At 38.8% G+C, this 27,089-nt stretch overlaps 1 protein-coding gene across 1 annotated transcript in view; it reads right to left on the reverse strand.

Moving 5' to 3' along the window:
• DOCK2 (dedicator of cytokinesis 2) overlaps positions 1-27,089 on the reverse strand; it is a 289,582-nt gene that overhangs the window by 70,380 nt on the left and 192,113 nt on the right. The window contains exons 28-29 of the mRNA XM_063292441.1: positions 24,227-24,325; positions 23,614-23,708 (exon numbers count right to left, since the gene is read on the reverse strand). Coding sequence (XP_063148511.1) covers positions 23,614-23,708; positions 24,227-24,325 — 194 coding nt within the window. The remainder of the gene's footprint in view (positions 1-23,613; positions 23,709-24,226; positions 24,326-27,089) is intronic.

The following is a 27,089-nucleotide window of genomic DNA, read 5'->3' on the forward strand; positions in this document are numbered from 1 at the left end:
TGAAGGGGGTAGACTGAAGGTTAGTGGTACAAAACCCTCTTTCCATGCATTCAGTCTCTTACATCTCCAGTCACCCTGGGAAAGACTTCTTCTGAACAAGTACTAGATTTTCTTACGATAAAATTCAGAATGTATGTATGATCATCACTACCACCACTACTTACAAGCTAGGATTTTGTTGGAATGCTTGCCAAGAAAAAAGGTAAATATTGAGGCAATTCTGAATCAAATTGAGGCTGGCTCTCCTGTTTTTAAATACTGCTGTGATAAAATGTTAATATTCAAATTCACCCTAAAAGGTTTCCAATGCAACCTTAGCTTCTATAAAATTTTAGTGGTAATTGATGCCATACAAATATTATGCATGTTTCACAAATTTATTCAGCTCAGGTTTGCGTTTGGTGGCTGACTGATTCATTCTATGCTCAGGTTCATTACTCTAGGCAGGGATAAAATGATAAAGTGCATCATATTAGCATGGCTTGGCTAGCCATTTAGGTGTCCTTTGAAGTAATAAAATGAGAAACATAATCCAAATCAGTCCAATTTAGTTGGAACATAGAAGTCTACCTAAGGTGAGAAATGAAATGGAAACTAGTATTCCATTTCTCTTCAGTTACTGGTTCTCAGCAAAAACAGTACCTTCCTCCCTAGTTCTGAAAGCCTCCCATAAAAGCTTTATTAGTCATTGATTGGTAATAATCCAATTAGCAGTTGATTGGTAATAATCCATTTAGCAATTGATTGGTAATAACCCAATTAACAAACCATATTAAGCAGTTTTAGGTAGGTAAATGCACCTACCCCTTCACAGTCCACCATCTCTTCTTAAGGCTGTGCATCCCTGGGAGAGATACCTTTTGGAGAACCTTTTCCAATATGCAAGATTTGTAGTTTCTCCCAAGAACAGTACAGTTATGGTATAGCACTGATATTATGGGTGCCATGTTTATTATGGCTTTGTAAGCTTTACTCAGTGGATATTGCTAGATACAGCATGTCAGTATTGACAATTCCTGGTCCTAATGCTTATGCTGTGATAATGCTATTCAAGATTTTCTAAAAAACTATAGACACTAAGGATCTTCCTATTCATGGATAGGATGAAAAAACATCTCCAAGATGATAAATGTCTTCATGATTCTCTCTTCATAGGTTAATTCATATTTTTATGAATCAATCTTTTTATCTTACTTTTCAATATGTTGTTTTTCTTCTCCAATGGCCTTCAAAAAGTGTGGCAAATATTTGTTGTTGTCTTTCACCTCTTACACATTTTGTATCGCACTCTGCACAAAATGGGAAATGTTTGTTCTGAGCTGAGAATGAACCATCCCCACTTGAAATATTCTATCAATACAATTCAATATTGTCTGGATTGTGTCAAAACAAAACTCAGAGTGGCTTGAGTACTTTGTTCCAACTTCAGTCTGAACTTGCATTTTTTGTTTCAAGCTTGTAACAACTGGAAAGCGCCATTTTGAGAAGGGAAAGTCTTGAAATGGCACCACTCAAAATAGCCAGGTTTTTCTCAAGTGACAACATGCTTTGTTCTGGCTTCAAAACAAATCTACCGGAATATATGAGTTTTATTCAAATTGAATTCATTCAAGATATTTTGAGCTCAGAATGTTGTATGCACTCCTAAATCCAACATCTGCTTAAATTCAAGAATCGTTAATCCAGCTGACTTTTACTTTCATTTTCCAGCTGAAATGCTAATTTGCCACACAGTAGAAAAAAACAGTGTTTGACAAACATTGGTTTCTGTCCCCTGCTAGTACAACTCCGTGGATCCCAACTTCTATTTGCTTATTTTTGCATATAATTTTCCCAATTATCATGTAAGCTAAGCTTTCCCATTTGATGTCCCCAGGTGTGACTACAATTTCCAGAATTCCCAGGTACTATGTTTACTGAGAATTGGAATCCCAGCATAGAATCTGAAGGACACCAGGTTGTGAGACTGATCTAGGTTCCAGTCTGAAATCTCAGTTCTGCACTCATTTACTTAGGAAAAAAAAACCTATTGTTTTGTTTGATGGTTTTTTTAAAAAAAATTATAGTAGCTAAAAAAAGATTTGTTAAATTGCAGTGCAAACGTATCTATCTATCTATCTATCTATCTATCTATCTATCTATCTATCTATCTATCATCTAGATAGATAGATGAGAGAGAGAGAGAGAGAGAGAGAAGCAAGCACCATATAATTCAGTAAGATTTATTCTTGGGGAAGTGAATTAAGGGATTCAGCCTTACATTACAATAGCTGAATTTTTAATTCCCTCTCTTCCAGTTTTGGAGCAGTGTATGTTAAAAGCTGTGGACTATGACACATGGAGAAGCATGCCATAAAAAAACCAACCCACACTAAAATCTCCTCTGGGCACTCAGAACTACATCCTTGATATTTCAACTTCTGCTGCTGCTTTTTAAAATGCAGTATAACAAATAACGCCTCTAACCAGAGCTCTACACAATCCTTTTGGAATGGTGAACAAAGCCGATTATGGATGGGTGCGTATCAGATGACAAACACTTTCTCTGAATTGCATTATTTGTCGTCCTCCATTGCATTCTACTCCCTCCTCCACAATATGAGAGTGCATGACATCTCTCTTTTCCTTTGGGCAAAGAATCCTCTGTGATAAGAGCATAAAGGATTACAAGCTGGTACAGACACTTTTCCCTTTCATCTTCCCTGGGCTTTGTTCCGTCTTGGTAAATGCAAGAGGACACGGGCTTTACCGTTGACTCTGCTATGGAGAACATAGTGAAAGAGATAAAGGAAGTGCTGAGCTTGCAGTGCTGACTTTAATTTTTCACCTTGAGGCCCAGAGGCAGCGAAAGCAAGACTGGCCACAGGAGAGTGCATTGTGCAGAGGAAGGCAATAAGCTTGCTACCTCAAAGCAACTGCTGGAATAACACAAAAGAGGTTTACAGTGAATCAGCAGATTCCCCTCAAAGTCAGATGCATAATAGGTTTAACTATTTTCTTCCTGAGGTTGCATTCTTTGAAATGAAGGCCTCCTCCAGGAAAAAACAATATTAATTCAAAAACTAAACTGAACAGACATTCATTCATTCATTCATTCATTCATTCATTCATTCAATTGTATATGCCAGCCAATCCCAGTGGCTTTAGGTGGCTTACAAACCAAATAATAAGAATAAAATACCATAAAACCATAAAAAACAGAAATAAAAATGTAATTTCAGACTTACTTCCTGAACTGCAGTAGAATATCAAATCGTTCATAGGGATAAATGAAGGATCTGCTCACAGGATCAAATAAATATAACTAGAATTTCTTTCTAATTGACCAGTTACCTATGACCTCCTGCTCCTCACTAGCCATATTGCCACTCAGAAAGCTACCCAGGTTAATTCCCTCTATGAAACTGAATGGTTATATTTAAGACAAGGGCTACGAGAATAAGAAGGGGAACCCATGAAAGAAATAAGTGAATTGGTGGTAATCACGTTTTTCAACTCTTCTGCTTCCTAATGAGAATCTCCTAGGCAACTGTTGTAAGTTTTCATGGCAAAAGTCACCTTGGCCAGCATATGAGTTCATTCCATTCCATGCCATTCCATAATGATGGAAAGATTTCACTGTCATGGCAACTCTTTCAGAGCTCTTTCAAGTTACTTTCTGGCTTGGACAATCTCCAATAGAGACCATCTGCCATGCCTTGCTTCTTCTTGGTAATAACAATTGGCAAACTCATTGTGTATCCAGATAGCTTCAGAGAAGCGCTTGCTTAGACAAATTGTACAAATAGTATGTACTAGGTCAGAAACAGTTTGATCCAAAAAGGAAGAAATACTTAAGCATGTTTCTTCTCAGAAATATAAAACTGGCAAAAAAGAAAAAGAAAAAGAAAAGAAAATCAGGAGTCACTGAACAGCCTAGGAATAATTCTTGGCCATGCAAACGGACATACTGAGCATACTCAGAACTTCATTTACTGACATACAGAAGCTAGTGGTGTATAAATTCTGAATGGTATTTTAGGATCTGTTTGGGACAAATAAATGAATTGAAGCTTATTCTGAATGAACAGATGCAAATCTATACAGAAACAATATTGGGGTTTTTAAATTTTGTATTTTGTCCTTGAATGAAACATCAGACAACTATTTTTTACTTTAAGCATCATTTTGAAACTACACCTCTCCGTTTTCAGTTCAAAGAATCATAAATCTACTTTGATTTTGAAATAAATCCAGTGCAGACTATAGTATATATCATCTTCAAAGTATTCCGTTTGTTTTGTTTGTTTTATTTTTATATATTTCCAGGAACACTTACAATTACATTTAAAAAATCCTGGTTTTGAACAATATTTTTTATGTTAACCAAAACATCCTTCTTACAATACAAATTAAAAAAAAGTTCTCTCATCATAGGAATGCACTCCTTCACTTAATTTTTATATTTTACAAGTACAATAATTTACAAATGTTTTACTCTATATTTTACAAAGGATGTAGATTAGACAAATTCTGCATTCTATTTGCTTAAAATAAATTGTTCTATAAATTACTAGCCCCCCAATCCCACTCCTAAAGCATGAGAGTGAAAGTAACTCATTGATAAATAAAAGATGGGAGATAAAAAAATATATTGACTATAAAAAAAACCACAGCACTTTTTTGGTCCTATAGAATAGGGGAGCAATAAATATCTTACAACAATCACTTTTTAAAAAGCACCAAGAAAAAAAAAAGATTAAGAGCTGCTTGAAAACCATTAAAAGCTAGGGAGAATCAAAACCATAAAACATGAAGTTAAGAAAGTCCTGAAAGAGTTTCTGCCACGGAAACAAGAGGCTGTATTACCACCATCCATGCCTCCTTTGATAGGAGAAGACAAAGACAGAGGCCACTGATGGTCGGGGCCATTGAAAAATACTCCTGGTCCCCAAATACAGAATGCATATTGACCTGGTCCTAATGTCTAAGCACTTCTCAGGATTTTTATGTTCAATGGCCTAAAAGGTCCACACAGAGCATCCTTCCTTTTCAACTAGCATGACTACAGGCAATGGCTAAGAGTTAAAGATGTGTAATTTTTTATTTTTTTATTTGTCACATTTCTGCACTGCCCATCTCACAAGTGACTCTGGGCAGTTTACAATTCAATTAGAATAGCAAGAAATTAAAATAATAAAAATAAGTACATCATAAAAATATAAATATAAAAATATTTAAAATTTATATAAAATATACATTCCTTGGGGACACATCATGGCGCCAACCACCCCCATGATTGTCTATCCCCACCCCATCCCAAGCAAGGTGGCAAAGCCAGATTTTCACTCCCTTTCGGAAGGCCAGGAGAGTGGGGGCCTGCCTCACCTCTGGGGGAGAAGAGTGTTCCATGGGGCAGGGGCCACAGAAGAGAAGGCCCTCTTCCTGGACCCTGCCAATTGACAATCTCTCATGGACAGAGTCCATAACATGCCCTTTCTGCCTGACCGGGTGGGATGGGTTGATGTAATGGGAGTGAGGCGGTCCCTCAGGTAACCTGGACCCATTCCATGTAGGGCTTTAAAGGTTGAATTGGACCCTGAAGCAAACTGGCACCCAATGCAGCTCACTCAGCAAAGGTGTTATATGCGCCATCCTTGGGGCTCCTAAAACTGCTCACAGGGCTGCATTTTGAACCAGCTGTAGTTTTCGGATACTCTTCAAGATTCATATCATTTGCAATAGTCTATATGGGAGATGACTAGGGCATGAGTGACTGACTAGAGGGCTTCCCAATCCAGGAAGGGGCATAACTGGCACACAACATGAAGTTGGGCAAAGGGTCTCCTGGCCACGGCTGCCACCTGCTCTTCGAGTAGGAGTCATGAGTCCAGGAGAATCCCCAGGTTCTGCAGTGCCACCCCATCCAGAACTAAAGATGGTAAGTTCCTGGATGCCAAGGATCCCCCAAACCCACAACCACCCCATCTTACCAGGGTTCAGCTGAAGCCTGTTGTTCCCCATCCAGACCCCTACAGCCTCCAGGCACCGAAAGAGGGTGGTCACAGCATCACTTAAGTCACCTGGGATGGAGATGTATAATTGGGTATCATCAGCATATTGATAATACCTCATCCCGTGGTGATGGATGATCTCACCCAGTGGTTTCATGTAGATGTTAAAAAGGAGTAGAGAGAATACCAAACCCTGTGGCACCCTGCAAAGGAGGGGCTGCAGGCCGGATCTCTCGCTCCCTATTAACACCGATTGGGACTGGCCATGAAGGAAGGAGGTGAACCAGCGCAAAACCGCACCACCCACCCCCAACTCCCTGAGCTGATCCAAAAGGATACCATGGTCAATGGTATCAAAAGCCACTGAGAGGTCAAGAAGAGCAAGGAGGGATGCACCGCCCCCATCCCACTCCTGCCAGAGATCATCGAAAAGTGCAACCAAAACTGTTTCCATCCCATATCCAGGCCTGAAACCTGACTGAAAAGGGTCCAGATAATCCATTTCATCCAGGATCCTCTGGAGCTGCAATGCCACCACTTTCTCAACCACCTTTCCTAAAAAGGTGAGGTGGGAGACTGGATGAAAATTGTCCAGTATGGTGGGATCCAGTGATGGTTTCTTGAGGAGGGGGTGCACCAGAGCCTCTCTTTAAAACGTTGTCAGAAACACTCCCTCCCTCAAGGATGAGTTTACCATCACCTGGACCCACCCACACGTCACCACCCAAGCTGCCTTCACCAGCCAGAAGGGGCATGGATCTAATTGGCAAGTGGTGGCATGCACAGTCCAGAGGACCCTGTCTACTTCATCAGGCCCAACAGGATCAAACTGTTCCCAGATAACTGGGTAAGTACATTCCCCAGGCATCTCCACAGGCCGTGCCCCACGCCTGACATCCAGCTTGTGCGATTTTACCCTCCAGATGCTTGGAAAACTCCTCTGCACGGCCCTGCAGGTGGGTTACTGGACCCACCCTCCCCAAGAGGGATCGGGTGATCTTAAACAGGGCCACTGGGTGGCATTCTGTGGATGCAATAAGAGCAGAGAAATATTGACATTTCACCGCTCTTACCACCACAAGGTAGGCCTTAATAGTGGCTCTAGCTTGTGTTCGGTTGGGTTCAGTCCTTGTCTGCCTCCAGCGGCACTCTAGACGTGTCTTACTCCTCTTCAGAACCCTCATCTCCTCCATAAACCATAGGGAGTGTCAGGTTCAATGGAACAAGAGAGTGCACATAGGTGCAATCCTGTCCAAGACCCTGGCTGCCTCCCTATTCCAGGCAGTGTCCAGGGCTTCTGCTGGACTGTGCAGCAGATCCTGGGGGATAGCCCCAAGCTCCCTTTGGAACCCCACTGGGTCCATCAGTCGCTGGGGGCGGACCAATCAAATGGGTAAATGTCTAATTAGGGAAGGGGGATCTTTTACTAAGGGCATATCTGCCCTCCAACCTCATGATTGCTCATAGGATTCTCCTTTGTCCTTTTGGTGCAAAGGCAAAAAGGATTTTATTTTTATTCCATTTCTGGCCAGTATTTCACTCTGATTTCCCTTGACCTGTGTTCTCTACTCAACGTAGCAGAAAGCAGCATATCTGCTTTTATTCATGTTGCATTCCTTTCTGAACCTTAAAATAATCCCCCAAAGCCTGTGGCCAAAGTTGGCAACCTTTATTAGTTTAGCTATTCTGATGTCACCAAAGGTATGGAAAATGCTGATGTGTGTGGTATAAGTTCCTTGTCTAACACTGCTACACCCAATGTCTATTGATCCATGACATGAAAAGAGCCAAAAATGCTGTTTGTGACAGCTTTTGTCCAGTTTTGGCAAGTATTTACTGGGATTGTTGCATGAGCTTTGAGAAATGGGACTAATACATATTATTGCTACATGATTTGTTTAGTTTACAAATCATGTAGCAATAGTATTCTATAGATCACAGGATATACTGCTTAGCACCTATACCTAGGAGAATGTAATTCTTTCTTAAACTGTCATAAACACAATAAACAGGAATGAGGAAGAACATTTTTGTTGTCACTGCTGTGCAAGACTGAACATCCCAGCTCCCCAGACATAAGGAGCCTTAAGACATGAATTGCTCCTCTTAAGGTCCTAATACCTGAGATGATGTCTTTGCCAGAGATGTCCCCACTGTCTGCTCAAGGTAAATAGGGAGCAAGAGTTTCAATGACAGGGATGCTGGTTGAACTGCCATATTCAAGGTGCCAAAGGGAGAGGAATGGAGAAAGCCCTTCAGTGCTACTTCTCCATAGGTGGTGTAACCACAAAAGATAAGGGGAGCAAGTAGCTGAGCAATCCAGCAATCTGACTACGGGCTGGGCTAGACTTCATATATATACGTTGTAAATATAGCTGTACAATAGCACCACAATTAATATTAATCAGAGATGATAAAAGCTGATCTACCTTCTATGGTACACAAACAACACAATAAGATAGAAGAATAAACTGCTTCACAGACAGGAGGTGGGAGGAACATATTTTTAAATGTCTTAAGCACTGCCTGAAAATAGAAAAACACAGTATGCAAAATATTGGCAAGAGCCTTTCCACTTAATGTACAGTACTTTTTCCTGTTGGGGTAACATGGGGAGGCTCCCCCCTCCCCGCAAGCTATTAATAGTTGTATTCTTGCTTAAAAATTAATTGTATTCACTTTTAATTCTTTATCTCTTTTCTTTTATTTTGACATTTTGGCCATGAGTGCTATTGTTTGAGTGGCTGAAACAGTGCTATCAAACATAAGCTGGAAGTATCAGCAAATTTGGGGGAAGGTGCAAAAGTACATAAGTACACTAGATCAGCATATCTTTAAAAAAATGATGGTGAAAGGTCCCCTGTGCAAGCACCAAGTCATATCTGACCCTTTGGGGGGATGCCGCTTTTGCGACGTTTTCTTGGCAGACTATAGTGGGGTGGTTTGCCATTGCCTTCCCTGGTTGTCACCTTCCCCAACAAGCTGGGTACTCGTTTTACTGACCTCGGAAGGATGGAAGGCTGAGTCGACCTGAGCCGGCATACTGTGAGCATAGAGGGACTGAAAGAGGGTGTGTGGAGGGAGGGAGGGAGGGAGGAAGGAAGATTTCTGATGCTCCCTGACAGCTTCTCACAAGGAAGTTCAATGGGGAAGCCAGCAGGAAGTGGGAAATCACTCCCACTGCTTTTTTGCCTGCCCGTGGTCATTCTGTTTCTCTATTTAGGTAAGGAAAATCTCTGAAACAATGACCCAGTGGGTCATGGGTTGTCTAGGAAACACTAAAAAGAGCCCAGAGGTCACATGGTAACCCTATGATGTTTTTGTGAACACACAATATACAAACTGCACTGAAAGTTAGCAACAGTTTATAAAATTGGTATACTTTATATGTAAAGAGTCTCAATTATAGAAGCAAGAGAACTCTCCTTTAGAAATGTGGTTTTAGAATGTTCTCTCCTAGAAAATATTTGCTGCTTTGGGGGGGTACATTGCACTGGTTTTCTTTACAAGAAATATTCAGTACTAAAATATTTAGTACTGAATACAAGTAGTTTTGCTGATCCATTAGTAGGGGGAAAAACAGCTTTCAGAGTGTCAGTTGGTAAAGGTAAAGTAGTAGCTATATTAAAACAACAAAAATACTGAAGAAAATTGCAAACCAGTTGAAATTTTCCTTTCCCCCCACTTTCAGTCTAGAAGAAAGGCTGTTATGACGCTGAATCCCCAAAGTGTACAGTTCACAACAGTTAAAAATGGAATACAGTAAATATCCAGAAGACCACTGGAAGAATGTTATGCATATTTTCTAAGATGCTCAATCAGGTTTTTACTCCCTATAAATGAATATTTCATCCAAAAGTTGCAGTCTTTACTGAGAATCAGCCCTATTGATCTTATAGGGATTTACTTTGGAATTGATATGGATGTTATGGTGCTGTTAATTAGATTAGTTTTCGTTAAGATGCAATCAAATGTCAGATTTCCTGTACGAAGAAACAATGATTGTTTTTTATATTCATATCTTCAGTCCCTCTTTTGGGGGAGAGGGGGGTAGCAAAATTTGAATAATAATAATAATAATAATAATAATAATAATAATAATAATAATAATAATAATATTTGAGAATACAAAACTAGCCATATTTGTTTAACAAGTCAAAACAAAATGATGTTTTGTGTGTAGGGTGTTGCTTTTTGAAAAAAGTTACAGGTCAAATTGAGCCTCTGTCCTAGGTGTTTAAATATTTAAGAACAGCAAAAGTGTTCAAATAATACGTTACAAAATAATTTAAATGACAAATGCTGGAAAAGAATTTTCTGCAGCAGTAACAGTGCCAGGAGTTAGTGCTAAATGCTGAATGTTCTTCGCTGGAAAAGCAAAGGGCAAAACAAGATAACGCAAAACATAAGAAACAGAGATTTACTAAATTAAGCCATAAGATCAGCATATCTATTTTATTGTTGTTTATTCGTTTAGTTGCTTCCGACTCTTCGTGACTTCATGGACCAGCCCACGCCAGAGCTTCCTGTTGGTCGTCAACACCCCCAGCTGCCCCAGGGACGAGTCTGTCACCTCTAGAATATCATCCATCCACCTTGCCCTTGGTCGGCCCCTCTTCCTTTTGCCTTCCACTCTCCCTAGCATCAGCATCTTCTCCAGGGTGTCCTTTCTTCTCATTATGTGGCCAAAGTATTTCAGTTTTGCCTTTAATATCGTTCCCTCAAGTGAGCAGTATGGCTTTATTTCCTGGAGGATGGACTGGTTTAATCTTCTTGCAGTCCAAGGCACTCTCAGAATTTTCCTCCAACACCACAGTTCAAAAGCATCGATCTTCCTTCTCTCAGCCTTCCTTATGGTCCAGCTCTCGCAGCCATACGTTACTACGGGGAACACCATTGCTTTAACTATGTGGACCTTTGTTGTCACTGTGATGTCTCTGCTCTTAACTATTTTATCGAGATTTGTCATTGCTTTTCTCCCAAGGATTAAGCGTCTTCTGATTTCCTGACTGCAGTCAGCATCGGCAGTAATCTTCGCACCTAGAACTACAAAGTCTTTCACTGCTTCTACATTTTCTCCCTCTATTTGCCAGTTATCAATCAAGCTGGTTGCCATAATCTTGGTTTTTTTGAGGTTTAGCTGCAAGCCAGCTTTTGCACTTTCTTCTTTCACCTTCATCATAAGGCTCCTCAGTTCCTCTCAGCCATCAAAGTGGTATCATCTGCATATCTGAGATTGTTAATGTTTCTTCCAGCAATTTTAACTCCAGCCTTGGATTCCTCAAGCCCAGCTTGTCGCATGATGTGTTCTGTGTACAAGTTGAATAGGTAGGGTGAGAGTATACAGCCCTGCCGCACTCCTTTCCCAATCTTAAACCAGTCCGTTGTTCCGTGGTCTGTTCTTACTGTTGCTATTTGGTCGTTATACAGATTCTTCAGGAGGCAGACAAGATGACTTGGTATCCCCATACCATGAAGACCTTGCCACAATTTGTTATGGTCCAAACAGTCAAAGGCTTTAGCATAGTCAATAAAACAGAAATAGATGTTTTTCTGAAACTCCCTGGCTTTTTCCATTATCCAGCGGATATTGGCAATTTGGTCCCTAGTTCCTCTGCCTTTTCTAAACCCAGCTTGTACATCTGGCAATTCTCACTCCATGAATTGCTGAAGTCTACCTTGCAGGATCTTGAGCATTACCTTACTGGCATGTGAAATGAGTGCCACTGTTTGATAGTTTGAACATTCTTTAGTGTTTCCCTTTTTTGGTATGGGGATATAAGTTGATTTTTTCCAGTCTGATGGCCATTCCTGTGTTTTCCAAATTTGCTGGCATATAGCATACATTACCTTGACAGCATCATCTTGCAAGATTTTGAACAGTTCAGCTGGGATGCCGTTGTCTCCTGCTGCCTTGTTATTAGCAATGCTTCTTACGGCCCATTCAACCTCACTCTTCAGGATGTCTGGCTCAAGCTCACTGACCACACCGTCAAAGCTATCCCCGATATTGTTATCCTTCCTATACAGGTCTTCCATATATTCTTGCCACCTTTTCTTGATCTCTTCTTCTTCTGTTAGGTCCTTGCCATCTTTGTTTTTGATCATACCCATTTTGGCCTGGAATTTACCTCCAATGTTTCTAATTTTCTGGAAGAGGTCTCTTGTCCTTCCTATTCTATTGTCTTCTTCCACTTCCATGCATTGCTTGTTTAAAAATAATTCCTTATCTCTTCTGGCTAACCTCTGGAATTTTGCATTTAATTGGGCATATCTCCCCCTATCACTGTTGCCTTTTGCTTTCCTTCTTTCTTGGGCTACTTCTAGTGTCTCAGCAGACAGCCATTTTGACTTCTTGGTTTTCTCTTTCTTTGGGATGTATTTTGTTGCCGCCTCCTGAACAATGTTCTTCTGTCCATAGTTCTTCCGGGACCCTATCTACTAAGTCCAGTCCCTTAAATTGATTCTTCACCTCCACTGCATATTCCTTAGGAATATTAGTCAGCTCATATCTAGCTGGTCTGTGGCTCTTCCCTAATCTCTTTAGTCTGATCCTAAATTGTGCAATAAGAAGTTCGTGATCTGAACTACAGTCAGCTCCAGGTCTTGTTTTTACCGACTGTATAGATGTCCACCACGTTTGGCTGCAAAGGATGTAGTCAATCTGATTTCGGTGTTGCCCATCTGGGGAAGTCCATGTACAAAGCCGACTCTTAGGTTGTTGGAAGAGACTGTTTGTTATGCAGAGTGAGTTGTCTTGGCAAAATTCTATCAGCCTATGTCCTGCTTCGTTTTGTTCTCCCAGGCCATGCTTACCTGTAATTCCAGGTGTCATTTGACTGCCCACCTTAGCATTCCAGTCTCCTGTGATGAAAATAACATCTCTTTTAGGCGTGTTGTCCAGTAGGTGCTGCAGATCCTCATAGAACTGCTCTACTTCTGCTTCTTCAGCATCTGTGGTTGGGGCGTATATTTGGATCACTGTGATGTTAGATGATTTGCCCTGAATTCGAATTGAGATCATTCTATCGTTTTTTGGATTGTATCCAAGCACTGCTTTAGCCACTTTACTATTATTTATGAAGGCTACTCCATTTCTTCTGTGGTCCTCTTGTCCACAGTAGTAGATCTGGTGGTCATTTGATGTGAAGTGGTCCATTCCAGTCCATTTCAGTTCACTGACGCCCAAAATGTCTACCTTTAATCTTGACATCTCACCAATAACCACATCCAATTTGCCCTGGCTCATAGATCTTACATTCCAGGTTCCAATGGTATGTTGATCCTTAGAACATCGGATTCGCCGTTCACCACCAGCACCGTCAGCTGCTAGCCATCCTTTCGGCTTTGAGCTAGCTGTGTCATCACGCCTGGGGCTAGTTGAGCTCATCCTCTGTTCCTCCCCAGTAGCATTTTGACCATCTTCTGACCTGGGGGTCTCATCTTCCGATGGTGTACTGACGTATCTCTGGTTGTACTGATCCATTTAGTTTTCACGGCAAGAATACTGGGGTGGGTTGCCATTACCTTCCCCAGGGATCGCATTTAGTCTGATCTCTCTGTCATGACCTTCCCATCTTGGGTGGCCATTCACGGTTTAGCTCATGGCATCATTGAGGTGCTCAAGCTCCAGCACCACGACAAGGTAACAATCCTTTGCTGAAGATCTATATTATTATTTTTTATTCTGAAGAGACCCTTGTATTTTTAAATGTAAACTTTGTAATGACAAGGTACTTTATGGATGCCTATATTAAACTGACCAGCCTGTCCCCCCAACCTCCCCTCACAAAAAAACAGGACTGAGGGTATATATAATGCATCATCTCACTTATAAACTGGTAATATACATATAAGTCATTCCCAAAGGAGCAAAAAGCAAGCTGAGGTCAATGTATTGTCATTGCTCTGTAGAATTAGAAATACCGTACCCATGAATAATGCAGATGCTGACATGTTTGAGCTGCTGTGCAGAGCAATTCAGAAGTGAGATTTGTGAAGTGATAAGATATTACACAGACATTATTTTGATTAACAGTCTGTACAAATTGTCGTAAGCATCAGCATGTAAGAGAAATGTCTTCATGGAATGCTCTTTATTGTACAGTATTTTTCCCTTAGAGTAAATCAAGTGGGTAATAGTTGGTGGGTAAGGGATTTCTCAAACAAAACTAGTGGGGAATTGATTTGTGAATAAAAATGGATCAAACCCCTTGCCCCTCAAAATCTATAATTCTTGATGTCTGAGATTCTGGATAGGGATGCAGCCATAAGAATATATAATCTTTACACATAATCAGTTGATCCAAAGACATATTAAGAATCCTATTGGTTTCAATCCAAAATGTAGCAAATCCAAACCATCAGAGATATGTTTCCAACTTCTGAGTTGCAGCTCCAGTGATTGCAGCCAACCTTCATTAAATACTCTGTGGAGTATCCAAAATACATAGAACAGGTTTTGCTGTATTAACCTCATTTTAAGATGATATTACTTTCACTTATTTCATCCTATAATTAAACTTTTTGTGGGCAAAAAGGTTAAATGTATAGTTGTGATCCAACTGAACCAGCAAGTCCTGTCCCTCAACCTAGTATCTTTTCATAGGGGGAATTGCAGCAAGGTTCATAAGAGAGAAAATGATCCTACAGAGCCTCAAACTATGTAGAGCTTTACAGATGAAGACTAAAAATTTTAATTGTAAATGCAACTATTCCTGTTGATGCAAAACCCATCAAAACAGTGGATACAATATACAGCAATCTAGCTGTCATATACTGTATTACTGTAGCTAGAGTTTCCAAACACACTTAAGCATCCAGCCATCCTTAAGCAAAGTGCATTGCAAAAATCTAAACAGAAGGTCATTAGCAAGAAAAGTACAACTGGCTGCAATTTTTGCTAAAAAACAGTGTCTCTGGATGCAGCAGCCACCTGTTACTTATTTCTGCAGCAGAAAATGGACTGAAACAGCACTGGAAGTTGCAAATAATGAGCCTTAAATGGAATGGAATGGAATGGAATGGAACTGAACTCTTGTTCTAGAACAGAGATGTCAAACATTAGCATGGTCAGTGGTGGGAAATGCTAGGAACTGTAATTCACAACAGTTATCTAGGAAGGTGAGACCTCCATATATTTCCTGAACTGATATACAGTATTTCCTTGTTTTAAATGAACTTAAATACAACTCTTCCCCCAAGAAACAACTTTTGGTTACATCTTTCAGCTATCTAATTCTTCTGTGGCAGCTGTATTAAACACGATAGGAAAGTATCCAACAAACAAGAGGTCTGCTTAGTCTGCAAAACCACTTATCCACATCTTTAAGTTGAAGATGATGAAACTCATCCATCCAATTTAGACAAGTGACCGTCTCAACACTATCCCAGAGCCAGTTCTCAAGGAACAGTCTACGTTGGAGCAGATATGAGCAATTTTATCAGCAAAGTTTTCTGATAAAAACTCATTACAGTGGATGGCAAAACAACTACAACAAATCTCACTAAGAATGTGTCAGCCTCTTTACAGCTTTGAAAGATTCTACTGGACAACTGTGCTGATCCAATTGTTATAGGAAAGAACAATTGTAGAAAAGGCCTTAAAATGATGATCCAGCAAATTAATAAACATCTCGTTTTTGCTAAGGTCTTCAGAAAGCCAAGCAGTTTGGGATAGGAAATGATACTCAGGACCAATAATATCAACCACTTGGGTCATCTTCTTATTCCACAGGTCAAGACTATACATTGACACATGTGTGCAACACATACTGAAATAACAAATGATTGACATAGAAGCATGATATTTTGAATGGCTTCTAATGAGAAAGTTTCAGATAAATGTTGAAGTTCCTTGAATATTTAGCTTCTGGGAAATTGACAACTCAGGAAGATATTCTTACCAGCTTGAAGAAACTGCAGACAGCAGGTCAGTACATCAGCATAATCTCAGCTGCTTTTCAGTGTTGTTTATTAGATTTCTATACACAGATTTTGAAACTACCAAACCTGATCCATTGTGAAATAATAATTTTAGGAATGATCGCTGGAACTTCCTTGTCTACTTATCAAACCTTGTGTATTTTGCTCTTAGAAGTGCAAAATGCAAGTGAGCAGCATAGGATCAAAATGACACCTGAGTTGTTCAACACATACCAAGGCACAATTGGACAGAAGAGATGAGTGTTGGTTCATGGATGGATCATAGAGTTGGAAGGGATCCATTGATGTTCAGGCCTAACTTCCTATTCAATGTAGGAATCAAAATTGAAACATCCATGATATATGGCTACCCAATCTTTTTTGCTTGAACACATTGAGTGAAATCACCATTGCCTTTGATGATTATGTTCATATAAAACTTTTCTGTTAGGAACCTTCCCTCTAACATTCAACCAGAATATGCCTTCCTATAACTTAAAATCATTATTCCTGCATTCTGGGATAAAAATAAAATAAAATTCTTGACCTACTTTTGGCTGATACCTTTTCAAACAGTAGAAAAAATATCCCTATTGCACTTTTAATTTCTCTGAATGTTTCTTAAAATTTAATAGCCCAAACTGAAAGAATACTTGTGGTTAGTTTGACCAGTGTAGAATATAGTAGAACTATTATTTTCCATTATTTGGAAACTATACCTCTAGGCTTTTTGGGTTTTTTTTATCCATTCATTTGTGTCTGATTCTTGGAGACTGCCTGGACAAGTCCCTGCAGTTTTCTTGGCAAGGTTTTTCAGAAGTGGTTTGCCATTGCCTCCTTCCTAGGGCTGAGAGAGAGGGACTGACTCAGGGTCACCCAGCTGGCTTTGTGACTAAGGCAGGACTAGAACTCACAGTCTTCCAGTTTCTAGCCTGATGCCTTAACCACTACACTAGGCTGCTCTCTCGTACTTCTATTGATGCAGTCTAAAATTACATTAGCCTTTTTAGCAGCAGTGTCAGAGCACTGATTCATACTCAGCTTGTGATCAACATATTAGGCACTACTACTACCAGATCAGATATCCCTAATTCTTAAGTGAAGAACTTCACAGTTGTCTCTATTAAATTTAATTCTGTTATTTTCAGTCTACTTCTCTAATCTAACTTAATATTGTTCCGAATTCAGTTCTGTCACCACATTGTTTTAGGATGGTTTTATGATATTTTATGATATAACCTAGAAGTGTTCCCAGGCATTCATGTCAAGAACACCTCACCAGTCATTACCAAGTCTTCCTTTTTTGAAAATGAGGGAACATTGCGATAGTCCAATCATCTGATACTTCATTCTTTAGCAGATTTTGTTAAAGTAATGGATATAAGTTCACCCAGACCACCAGCAACCTCCTTCAGTATCATAGGATGCAGTGGATCAGAGATAGGAAGTCATTCCAGGTCAGAAGGTACTCCCTGACTATGTTTCTCTCAGATTCAGTCTAATACCTAGGCAATATGCTATGGCTCCAGAAACCAAAGCTTTCCCTTTGGTATTTTAACCAGTTTTGGTTAAATGTGCTAAATTCTTCTCTTCTTGTCCTGTCTCTTTCATGGACTAGAAAGCTCCCAGTTTCCTACAACTATATTGTAAAATTACATCTCTGAATGCATATAGTTCTGTAAGAGTTACATCGCTGAAAGGTCAACAGATGTATCTTGAATCCAATGAGAATTTTCAGTTCCATGGTGAAAATAATTGCAATTAGCTATATAAGGAATGGTTAGATACAATTATTGCTGTTGTCTGTGCCAAGTACTTCCCTGTAGTTTACTACTGCAAGATTTGCTCAAAATTCTGCCATGAAACTTCTGTGAGTCATTATGCAATGGCACCCATGAACATGAATGTATGCCCACATCAAAACGGGCACTTTCCAGCAGTGTTTCAAGCCAGAGGACAGCTAGATACAGGGAAATAACAACTCAGTTGACCCCTATCTGATTTTTTTCCAAAGTAATCCAGAACCTTTCAAGACTCAGTTAATACAATATAATGAATTCTAAGAAAGTTTCCCCACAATTCATGGATAAATCTCATGAGTAAGGTAAAATCAGAAAAATTATGGGAAATAGTAAATTTTGGGCTTGAAAACAATAATTGCTAACAAGAGCCTAGAGAAAAAAATGCCCCTCAATGTTCATTTGGCAAAGTCTTTGACCTACAAATAGATATAAAAGCTGAGGAAAGAGGCTTTATAGATGCTGTGAGTTGGGGCCCTGCTTCTTCTCCTCACAGAGATCCAGCTGCACACAGATATAATGTCCTAGAATAGGAGCCCAGGAGGTGAGGTAGAATGCTCCTTGTTTTGTAGGAACTCAGGGAATAACGTGTCAGTTACTCCTGTTCTGGAAAGAGTTAATTTATTCTACTCTTATTTTAGTGCAGTGAACCATCTATAACATTTGACCAAAACACTATTGCAGTGAATATGTAAATGACAATGCTACAAAAATATTCATTCAGTATATAATAGCTGGATGTAATGTAAAAAAAAAACTTGTTTGCACACTGCCATAGAGACATTTTGAAGTTGAATGGTGCCTAAATCTAAACAAATAAATAAAATCACTGTGGAAAAGTAGGGACCTGGAATTCTTTAAGTGGTTATTATAGCAACTAGCATCTGGTAGCTGGTTCTTAGTTTGCTCTTATGTACACTTCAGGTTCCTCATCCATATGGGAGTTCCAAGGGTTAAACATTTAACTGGTTTCACTTCCTTTGGAATAATGGATCACAGGAAGTTTAAGGCATTTCCATAATATTGAATGTATTTAGAAACTGAGTAAAATCAATACAAGAGAAACATTGGTAGAGACATAGTTCATCTCTTAGAAATGGCAAATTACAAAGATCTCCAGAGAACATACCATGAAATATGTTTTGAGAGCCAGTTTGGTCTAGTGGTTAAGGCAATGGGCTAGAAACCAGGAGACTGAGAGTTCTAGTCCCACCTTAGGCCTGAAACCTGGCTGTGTGATCTTGGGCCAGTCACACTCTCTCAGCGCAACTCACCTCACAGGGTTGCTGTTGTGGGGAAATAGGAGGAGGAAGGAGTATTAGGTATGTTTGCCACCTTAAGTTATTTATAAAAATAATAAAGGTGCGATAGAAAATAAATAAATAAATAAATTACTTTTAAAAAAATGCTTTCCAGAGTCACTGCTGTCTAAAAGAATTGGTGGACAAGGTAGCAACAGCAGTATAAAAATGAGAAAAATCCATTCCCCACAGATGACATGAAGCCACTACTCACTATCAATTTACAGTAATGCAGACTAAGTATTACATGTCTGTAGAAAAAAATACCTTAGAAATGTGTAGAGAATAATTAGAACACATTATGACATATCTAGAGTAGACACAAATTACAGAACATTTAATGTGCGTATATGTTGTATATTATCAAGGAATCAATTAAAGATTTGTAAAATAATCACTGCACTAAAATAAGAGTAGAATAAATTAACTCTGCATTAGAAAATGAAATGAGTACTAATGTCTAAAATTCAATCTAAGGACAGTAGGTTGATCACTGACAGAGAACTAAGTATGGACATAAAGCACCATAGCAGTCCAGAAATATAATAAAGTATGAGGGCTAAATGAAAAGTAATGCCTCCACCTCCATAACATTAATTAAGGATATTTTAATAAATGAAACAGGAAAATAATCCTTTAAATGGCCTCTTTTGTTACCTGTATTTTCTTTCCCACATAATCACCACATTTTTGCCATCAATGGATAAGCTTCTTAAAGCTGTCAGATGTGAAAGAACTCCACATTTTGGAATTGTTCCGCTTTGAGAGGAATTTTTTTTGCACAAACTCATGATATTGAAAAACATCAATAATGTGACACACATATTCCTTAAACGCCAAGCTTGACAGCAATTTCCCTTTGAGTGATCCACTAATTGTGCTTAATCTTCAACCAAGTTCTGACAGTCCTTCTACCTCTTCTTTAAGTCAAACAGATGCCTTCAAAAGCATTCGTTCAATTTTAGGGAAAAATGGAAGTTGCATGGCACCATGACTGGACTGTATGGTGGGAAGGGTAAGGTGCTGAAATCCAACTTCAATTGCCTGTTGGGTGGCTCATGAGGTATGAGGCCTAGTGTTGTCATTTTGCAGCAAAATGTCCTTTTTGTGCTTCTAAATTCTGCCTTATCATTGTTCCAAAGTTTTGGGTGTTGCAATGTAACATTCTGAGTTGATAGTGGTGCCAGGAAATCCATATGAATAACACCATCGGCATCCCAAAAACCTGTAACCATGAGTTTTGAATCTTCCCCCTCTGCAGGTAAAGCTTTGTGATGGAGTGATGCTTAGTTTCTGGGTCATGTTTCACTGGCTGTCACAACACTGTGAAGAAATATCTATTCTCATAGCATGACAACAATTGCTGGAAAATTTCAATTCTTGAAGCCTTCATCTCTGCTGTCAACATGTGAGGAACGTATCTTGCAGAAACCATCTAATATTGAAGTTTGACAGCAATTTGTCTTTGACCCACCAGATGTTTTTAATCAGTTCATCAGCCTTTCTCATGTGAACCTTGTTGGTTGTTCTCAAAGGTCATGTACTTCATTCCTGATCACACAAATTAGCCCTTCCTGGTATATCAGTTTTACATTTTTTTTGGCCAAGAAATGCACAGTACTGCACAGAGTCATCACCATAAACAACCTGCATTTGGCAGTGAATTTCAATTGGAGGGACTCCATCAGTACAGGGTTATGATGGCAACTGGAGCTGGCTTGACTTTGCTTGTGGGAAGCCAGCAGAGAAGGTTTCAAATGACAATCATGTGACTGCAGCTCCCTGTGAAGTCGTAATCTGAAGCTAGGCACCTGAATGTCCAGATTGTGATAACATGACCATTAAACTTCAAGGACCAGTCATGCGTCCACTTTTTTCAGTGCTGCCATAACTTTGAACAAATGGACAGAAGCCAAAGACTACCTGTAGTCAAAATTTCAGTCATGGCACATTGCTTAAAGCACACTGATGACTACTCACTGCAAGCTTCCACTTCAGAAACATCAGTGCAATCTTTTCTCACAGCAACTCCCACCAACTGAAGTAAAAAAGCCTATTCTAAAAAAGACATCAGACCATGGCAGGACTGACATTGATCTTTGGTGCCTTATAAATTGGAGGTATTCAACCTTTGTACAAGTCAGATAAATTGTTTGGAATGAAACATGTAAATTCAAAGGGTCGATGGTTAAAAACTCATAAACTAACCCAAACTTTTTATTGTCAGGTCTTACATACTCATTTTGCCTTTCTCATACCAAAAACAAAAACAACCCCCCAAAACAAACAAGTGATTTACAAGAAATCATGAGGAATATATATATATACACACACACACACACACACACACAGATACATACATACATACACACACATACATACACATACATACATACATACAAAGCAGGAGAGTAAGACCTGTAACAGTTTAGCACCCTGATACTTGAGGGGGACATGGATATCTATACCACACTGGTGAGGCCACAATTGGAATACTGCATTTAGTTCTGGTTACCACAATACAAAAAAGATGCTGAAGCCCTAGAAAGAGTGCAGAGAAGAGCAACAAAAATGATAAGGGGTCTGGAGGATAAATTCTATGAAGAGCAGCTAAAGGGACTAGGTATGTTTAGCTTAATGAAGAGAAGACTGAGGGGTGTCATGACAGCAGTCTTCCAATATGTGAAGGTCTGCCACAGGGAAGAGGGTGTCGGTTTATTCTCCATAGCACCTGAGGGTAGGACAAGAAGCAATGGGTGGAAGCTCATCAGAGGGAGATCCAACCTAGAAATAAGGAGGAATTTCCTGACAGTAAGAACTATTAAGCAGTGGAAGAGCTTGCCTCCCAGAATTGTGGGTGCTCCACTGCTGGAGGTTTTCAAGAAAAGATTAGACAACCATTTGTCTGAGATGGTATGAGGACTCCTGCCTTGGTCGGGGATTGGACTAGAAGACCTCCAAGTCCCTTCCAATTCTATGATTCTTTATTCTATGGATCATAACTACCATCAGATTCTCTAAATAAAGGATGGGTGATAAATAGGTTAAGTAAATAAATATATCTAAATGTAGTGAAAACTGTTAGAAATAATCCTCAGTCAATCCTGAATTCATCAAATTAGTAGAAAATCTGCTGTCTTCCTCCAATTAAGCCTCCAAGCCTTGATGATTTGACCCAGACAATGTTTTTAAAAAGACCAACCCTCAATCTTCCTTCAGTTCCAGGCTTTTAAAGCTAATGCAGAACTCTTGTATCCTAGCCCCTGAACCTTCATCCACTTTTTCAAAACTAGCTCTCTCTATCTACAATTATTTTTGATCCCAAATGCAAGGGGGGATGTGGAAAATATGTTTATCTTAGTACGCACCTTCCTATTCCATTCAGAATACATCAAATAGGAACTTGGCAAACATAGCAGTAGATTCGATCATATACAGCACTCCCAGATTCTGATATTAAACATGATTTGAGATACACATTAAATATTCCTGAAAGATACATAAATGCACCACGGCTGAATACAGAAGCTATAGCATAGTAATGAAAAACAGAGAAAGAAATAAACTGAAAAAGATTAAAAACATCATTACCAATAGGGGGAGAAAAGAATTCCATTACAGGTCCTACTGGGAGAGAATTTGGGCATTTTGGCCACAGATACATACAAGTTAATCACAGACAAAACCCATCTTGTGTGATATACCTCTCCCCTTAGAAATCCATGTGGATGCAAACACTAGCTGTGGAATCACATATCAGATGGACAACTATGTTGGAGGCCAGAATGTAGCCAAGATATTGACAAATTAGGAGAGGTCCTTGGATTATGTGGGTCCATTTTTTTTCATAACTATAAAGTTGAGGGGGATATTGTTATGCTGAGAATAGGAGTCTTTCAGTACCTCAGTCTTCACATTCCCCTTCTGACCTTTATTTTCACATTTTTAGCTGAAAATTGAGGGACCAAAGGTCAGCCATTTTGTCACAATTTGGCATAGAAACTACATTTCATGCTGGGGCTCATGAGTACCAGGGGCCTCATTTGGCTGCACACAGAGATATCTCCTCTTCCATAGCAAAGATCCCCAAGTTCTTGTGACCACCAGGATATTTTAAAGGATCACCTAATACCATGCATAATGTGTATCTAATCCAGATTCTTTAATGGCCCAGTTCCTATTGACCTTTTTCTTACTGACTTACATAATTAAAAAAGGTATGGGTGAAAAAAAGCTTCCAAACAGAGGTCACCTTCTATAATAGTTTAAAACTTTAGTAAAACTTTCAATATATATTTTTTAATTCAGCCTTCCTAGGACTGCAGGATAGTTAAAGCACTGTAACAGCAGATAGGAACAAAATATATAATATGAAGAAGCTTGTGATTTGTAATAGCAGGCATCCACAACGTGCAGGCATACACAACTTGAGAGCCAACAGTGTACAGCTTTACCTGCCTGGTAATGCAGCCACTAATTTATCACTCCAACTGACCTTTCTTTAGCCTTGGTGGGCTTTCAGAGTTCCTGGCTGCCTATATTTAAAATTGTTTAGGAAGCCTGAAAATCCTACAGCCTTCTATAGGTTTGTATTACCTGTTCTGCACCATGCTCATTGCCATCCAGTCCAAGGGGTAGACATTTTTTCCAATAAGATCTTTAAACATTATGAAAGTTTCCATCAAAAAGTCCTAGTGGGAAAAATATGGATATTTATCCTTTATATTGAAATACTTTATATTTCTCAAACACAGGAAAGAAATCTTGTTCCCAGTGAAGACAGTTGCTCAACTTTACAATAATCAGCTTGCATGCAGCTCATATATATTACTGGCCCAATTATATAAAATGCCTAGCAATTAATGCAGCAATCAAGCAACAGAATAAAAAAGTAAGACAGAACAGTGCTAACACTTTGTACCACTCTACCCCACCCCATTTTTGCATGAAATTGTACTGCCGTGGCAATAGGAATTCAAAACAACAAACAAATATATTAAAACTGAAAACTACCTCATTGAAAAAAAAATCCAACATTGACTCAAAATACTAGTTCATCCACATGATTTCCCACTACTCTTTTTAAGACTGAAACTTGAAAGGCAATCCTGTTACACAAACTAACATTCATTACTCTATACACCAAAAAAAAAAACACCACTTTGAGATAGCATGAATGCTCTTGAGACTGTTCCCCATGACAACTTACCACTAATTCTGAGCTTGTCTGAAAAGTTTCAATGTATGAAGAATAATGTTGATCATTCATTTGGTTCAGGATTGCTGTCATGCAGGCCACAAAATGACTCTGCAAAAGAAACAGATTAACAATGATGATACATGTATATACATCTAGGTTAATTACATTAAGAGATAAAATATCACATTTATATTATGCCTAGTCAAGAAACCCTTAACATCAACACGTGCCAAGAATCTCATGGAAGAAAAACAACTGTTTCTCGTTATGGTGTATGAATTACAATTTCCAAAACTTTGCACTTCTCAAAATCAGGAGCCTTGGACATAAAAATGGGCAGTGCTTTGCTACACAGATACATGGTCTGTGTACAGAGAAATGTAATATTATTTTTTTTAAAAAAATTAAAGACATAATATATTTTAAAGAAATTTTGTAGAATTATTTAAAAAGAAGACCATGTTCTTAGAGAATGTTTGAATAATCTTAAAATATTAAGTGTGTATTTCATTAAAAGGAGAGGAATCTTATTTGTGAAATCCCAATGTTGATTTCACTGAGCGAACAAAGCTGTGTAAAAAGGATTGGAGAGAGAGAAGAGATAAAATCTACCTTAAAATTAGCCAGGCTGAGGTGATAGAAATGTCACCCTTTCAAAAAGGGGACTCAGAAGTAGCACAAACAAACAAACAACCCTCTGAGAAGTTTCATACATTTCTTGCAAGTTCATTTTTACAGATATCTTAATAATTCTCCCCCAAAATATGGCTTGTATTTGTAATATATCCTATGTGAGCTGTCAGTTACATCCACTTAAGTGTCATCTGTCTGCTTGAGATGTTTAAGTTCTTTTAACTACAGTCCTAAGCAAGTTTAACTCACAAGCTGACAAACTTGAATCCTCACTTTTCTAATTTATGGATTTAGACCTGTTCTTAATGCATTATGCTCTAATGAATAGTGGTAGATTCATGTTTTCCCAGGCTGGAAATGGCTAGGATTTAATACTAAGCCAAGCGTCTTTCTGCCAGAATTCCATTAAAAAAAAAAAATAATAATTAGCTTTTTGAAAATTCTAAAAAGCAACACATATACATGCACATTACACACAAGAAAATTCAAGTTAGAGATATCTGTCCACGAGACTGGCTCCATATCAAGTTATCCAGTGATTCTTCAGTCATTCTAATTGGAAATTTATTTTATATATTCAACTAACTTGAGAAATCTGATTTCCCCCTCCCTAAATGTATGTCTTATTTTTTTTCTTGGTTCTTTAATGACAAATACAAGGTCACCCATCAGTGTGAACTGTCTGCAGTTTGATATATCCAACCATTTTGTCTACTACAGTACTTAAAGCTAGAAATGAAGCCTTTTTAACTTCAGGTTGTAGCCACTAGAGGTCTTTTTTACTTTCATATGGTAGCTTCTATTCAGTTGGTGCTGCTTTTTTTATTTATTCCTACGTGAGCAGACCAGTATAGTTCTGGCATATAAACCGTGCAAATTACTACATAAATGATAACTTATTCCAGCTTTTGGAGTAACCTTTTCGCTACCCAGAGCTTTGGTTATCTGTGGAGGTCTAAAAGGAGAGATTTGCAGCAGGTAATCCCAGATCTTTCAGGTAAGGATGTCTGTAGCTTTTGTTACTAATGCTCTTCTCCTTAGGAAAAGCTTATGTTTTACTTTTAAGAGCCCAACATTATGTTTTACTTTTAAGGGGCAGACATTCCTGGATCCATGTGGAGATGTTAGAATGTCAGCTGCTTGCCAAAAGAGAGTTAAAAACTGTAATTGTTTGAAGATCAGCTTTGCTATTCAAATGTACTGATTTTATTGCCTCTACAAACCAGAAGGAACTCTCATAAATATAAACAGTAAAATATATTTAAGACTGCTCTTTTTATTTGATTTTGAGTTGTTTGATCATGTTTGAAAGCTTTTCAAAATGTTCCTGCTTATTCTTCCCAAAATGATTTTCACTAATCCCTTGTGGTTTAAGCAGCATCTTTGGAAAGATACTGTTCAGCAAAATCAAAACTATTTTAAAAATGTAAATCTCTCTGAAAAAGCTAACTCTCAAAATCTGGTTAGCTGTGTACTGCAGCATTGTAAATGTACTGTTGTCCTACATGTGTGTGCAGATTTACTAACTGCAAATGGGAACAGCGTGAACTAACAGATGACATGCTTTGTTTTATTAAAACAGTTCAGCTGGCAGTAGGATTAAAATTATGGTTGTGCTACCCAGTTTTGAGTCACTGATGACTGAGTGCTCACAATACAAATTAGTGGTACATTTTCCTGCTGAAACATTTTATTATACCAGTGCAGTTCAGTAACTTCACTTTATAAGCAACTGAGCCTTAATACTGCCATTAACTGTCTTGCACTTAGTTCTGTAATTTACATCTCATGTTCTCATCTTCATTCAATCAAGCTACATGAACACAGACTTCCAGGTAATCTTTCTTGTTTTGGAGTTACCCAGGAACGGTTGTCAAAGCATCAAATGTGCAGGACTGTACAAGTCAACCAGCAAACTAGGAAATGGATGAAAGCGAATCTACAGTGAGTAAGAATAGTCGATTCAAGGTGTGCATGAGCATCCAGCTAATCCATAAAGCAGCCCTCATTTTTTAAAGTTTTGATTGGACATCTAGAACCTAGGGTGAAAACACTTTTCCCAAATAGCCACACAAAGACTGTGATATGCACTCTGGTACGTGTGTAACATAAGGATGAGAACTTTGATGCCAATACCAAAATACCTAGCAGTCAAAGAAATTAAGTTGCTTAAGCAGAATTTTGACATGGCGATTCAACTATGCTTAGACTTCTTGAAGAAGGTGTCACAGTAGATATG

This window comes from Candoia aspera, chromosome 2, assembly GCF_035149785.1.
Source record: "Candoia aspera isolate rCanAsp1 chromosome 2, rCanAsp1.hap2, whole genome shotgun sequence".
Classification (NCBI taxonomy): domain Eukaryota; kingdom Metazoa; phylum Chordata; class Lepidosauria; order Squamata; family Boidae; genus Candoia; species Candoia aspera.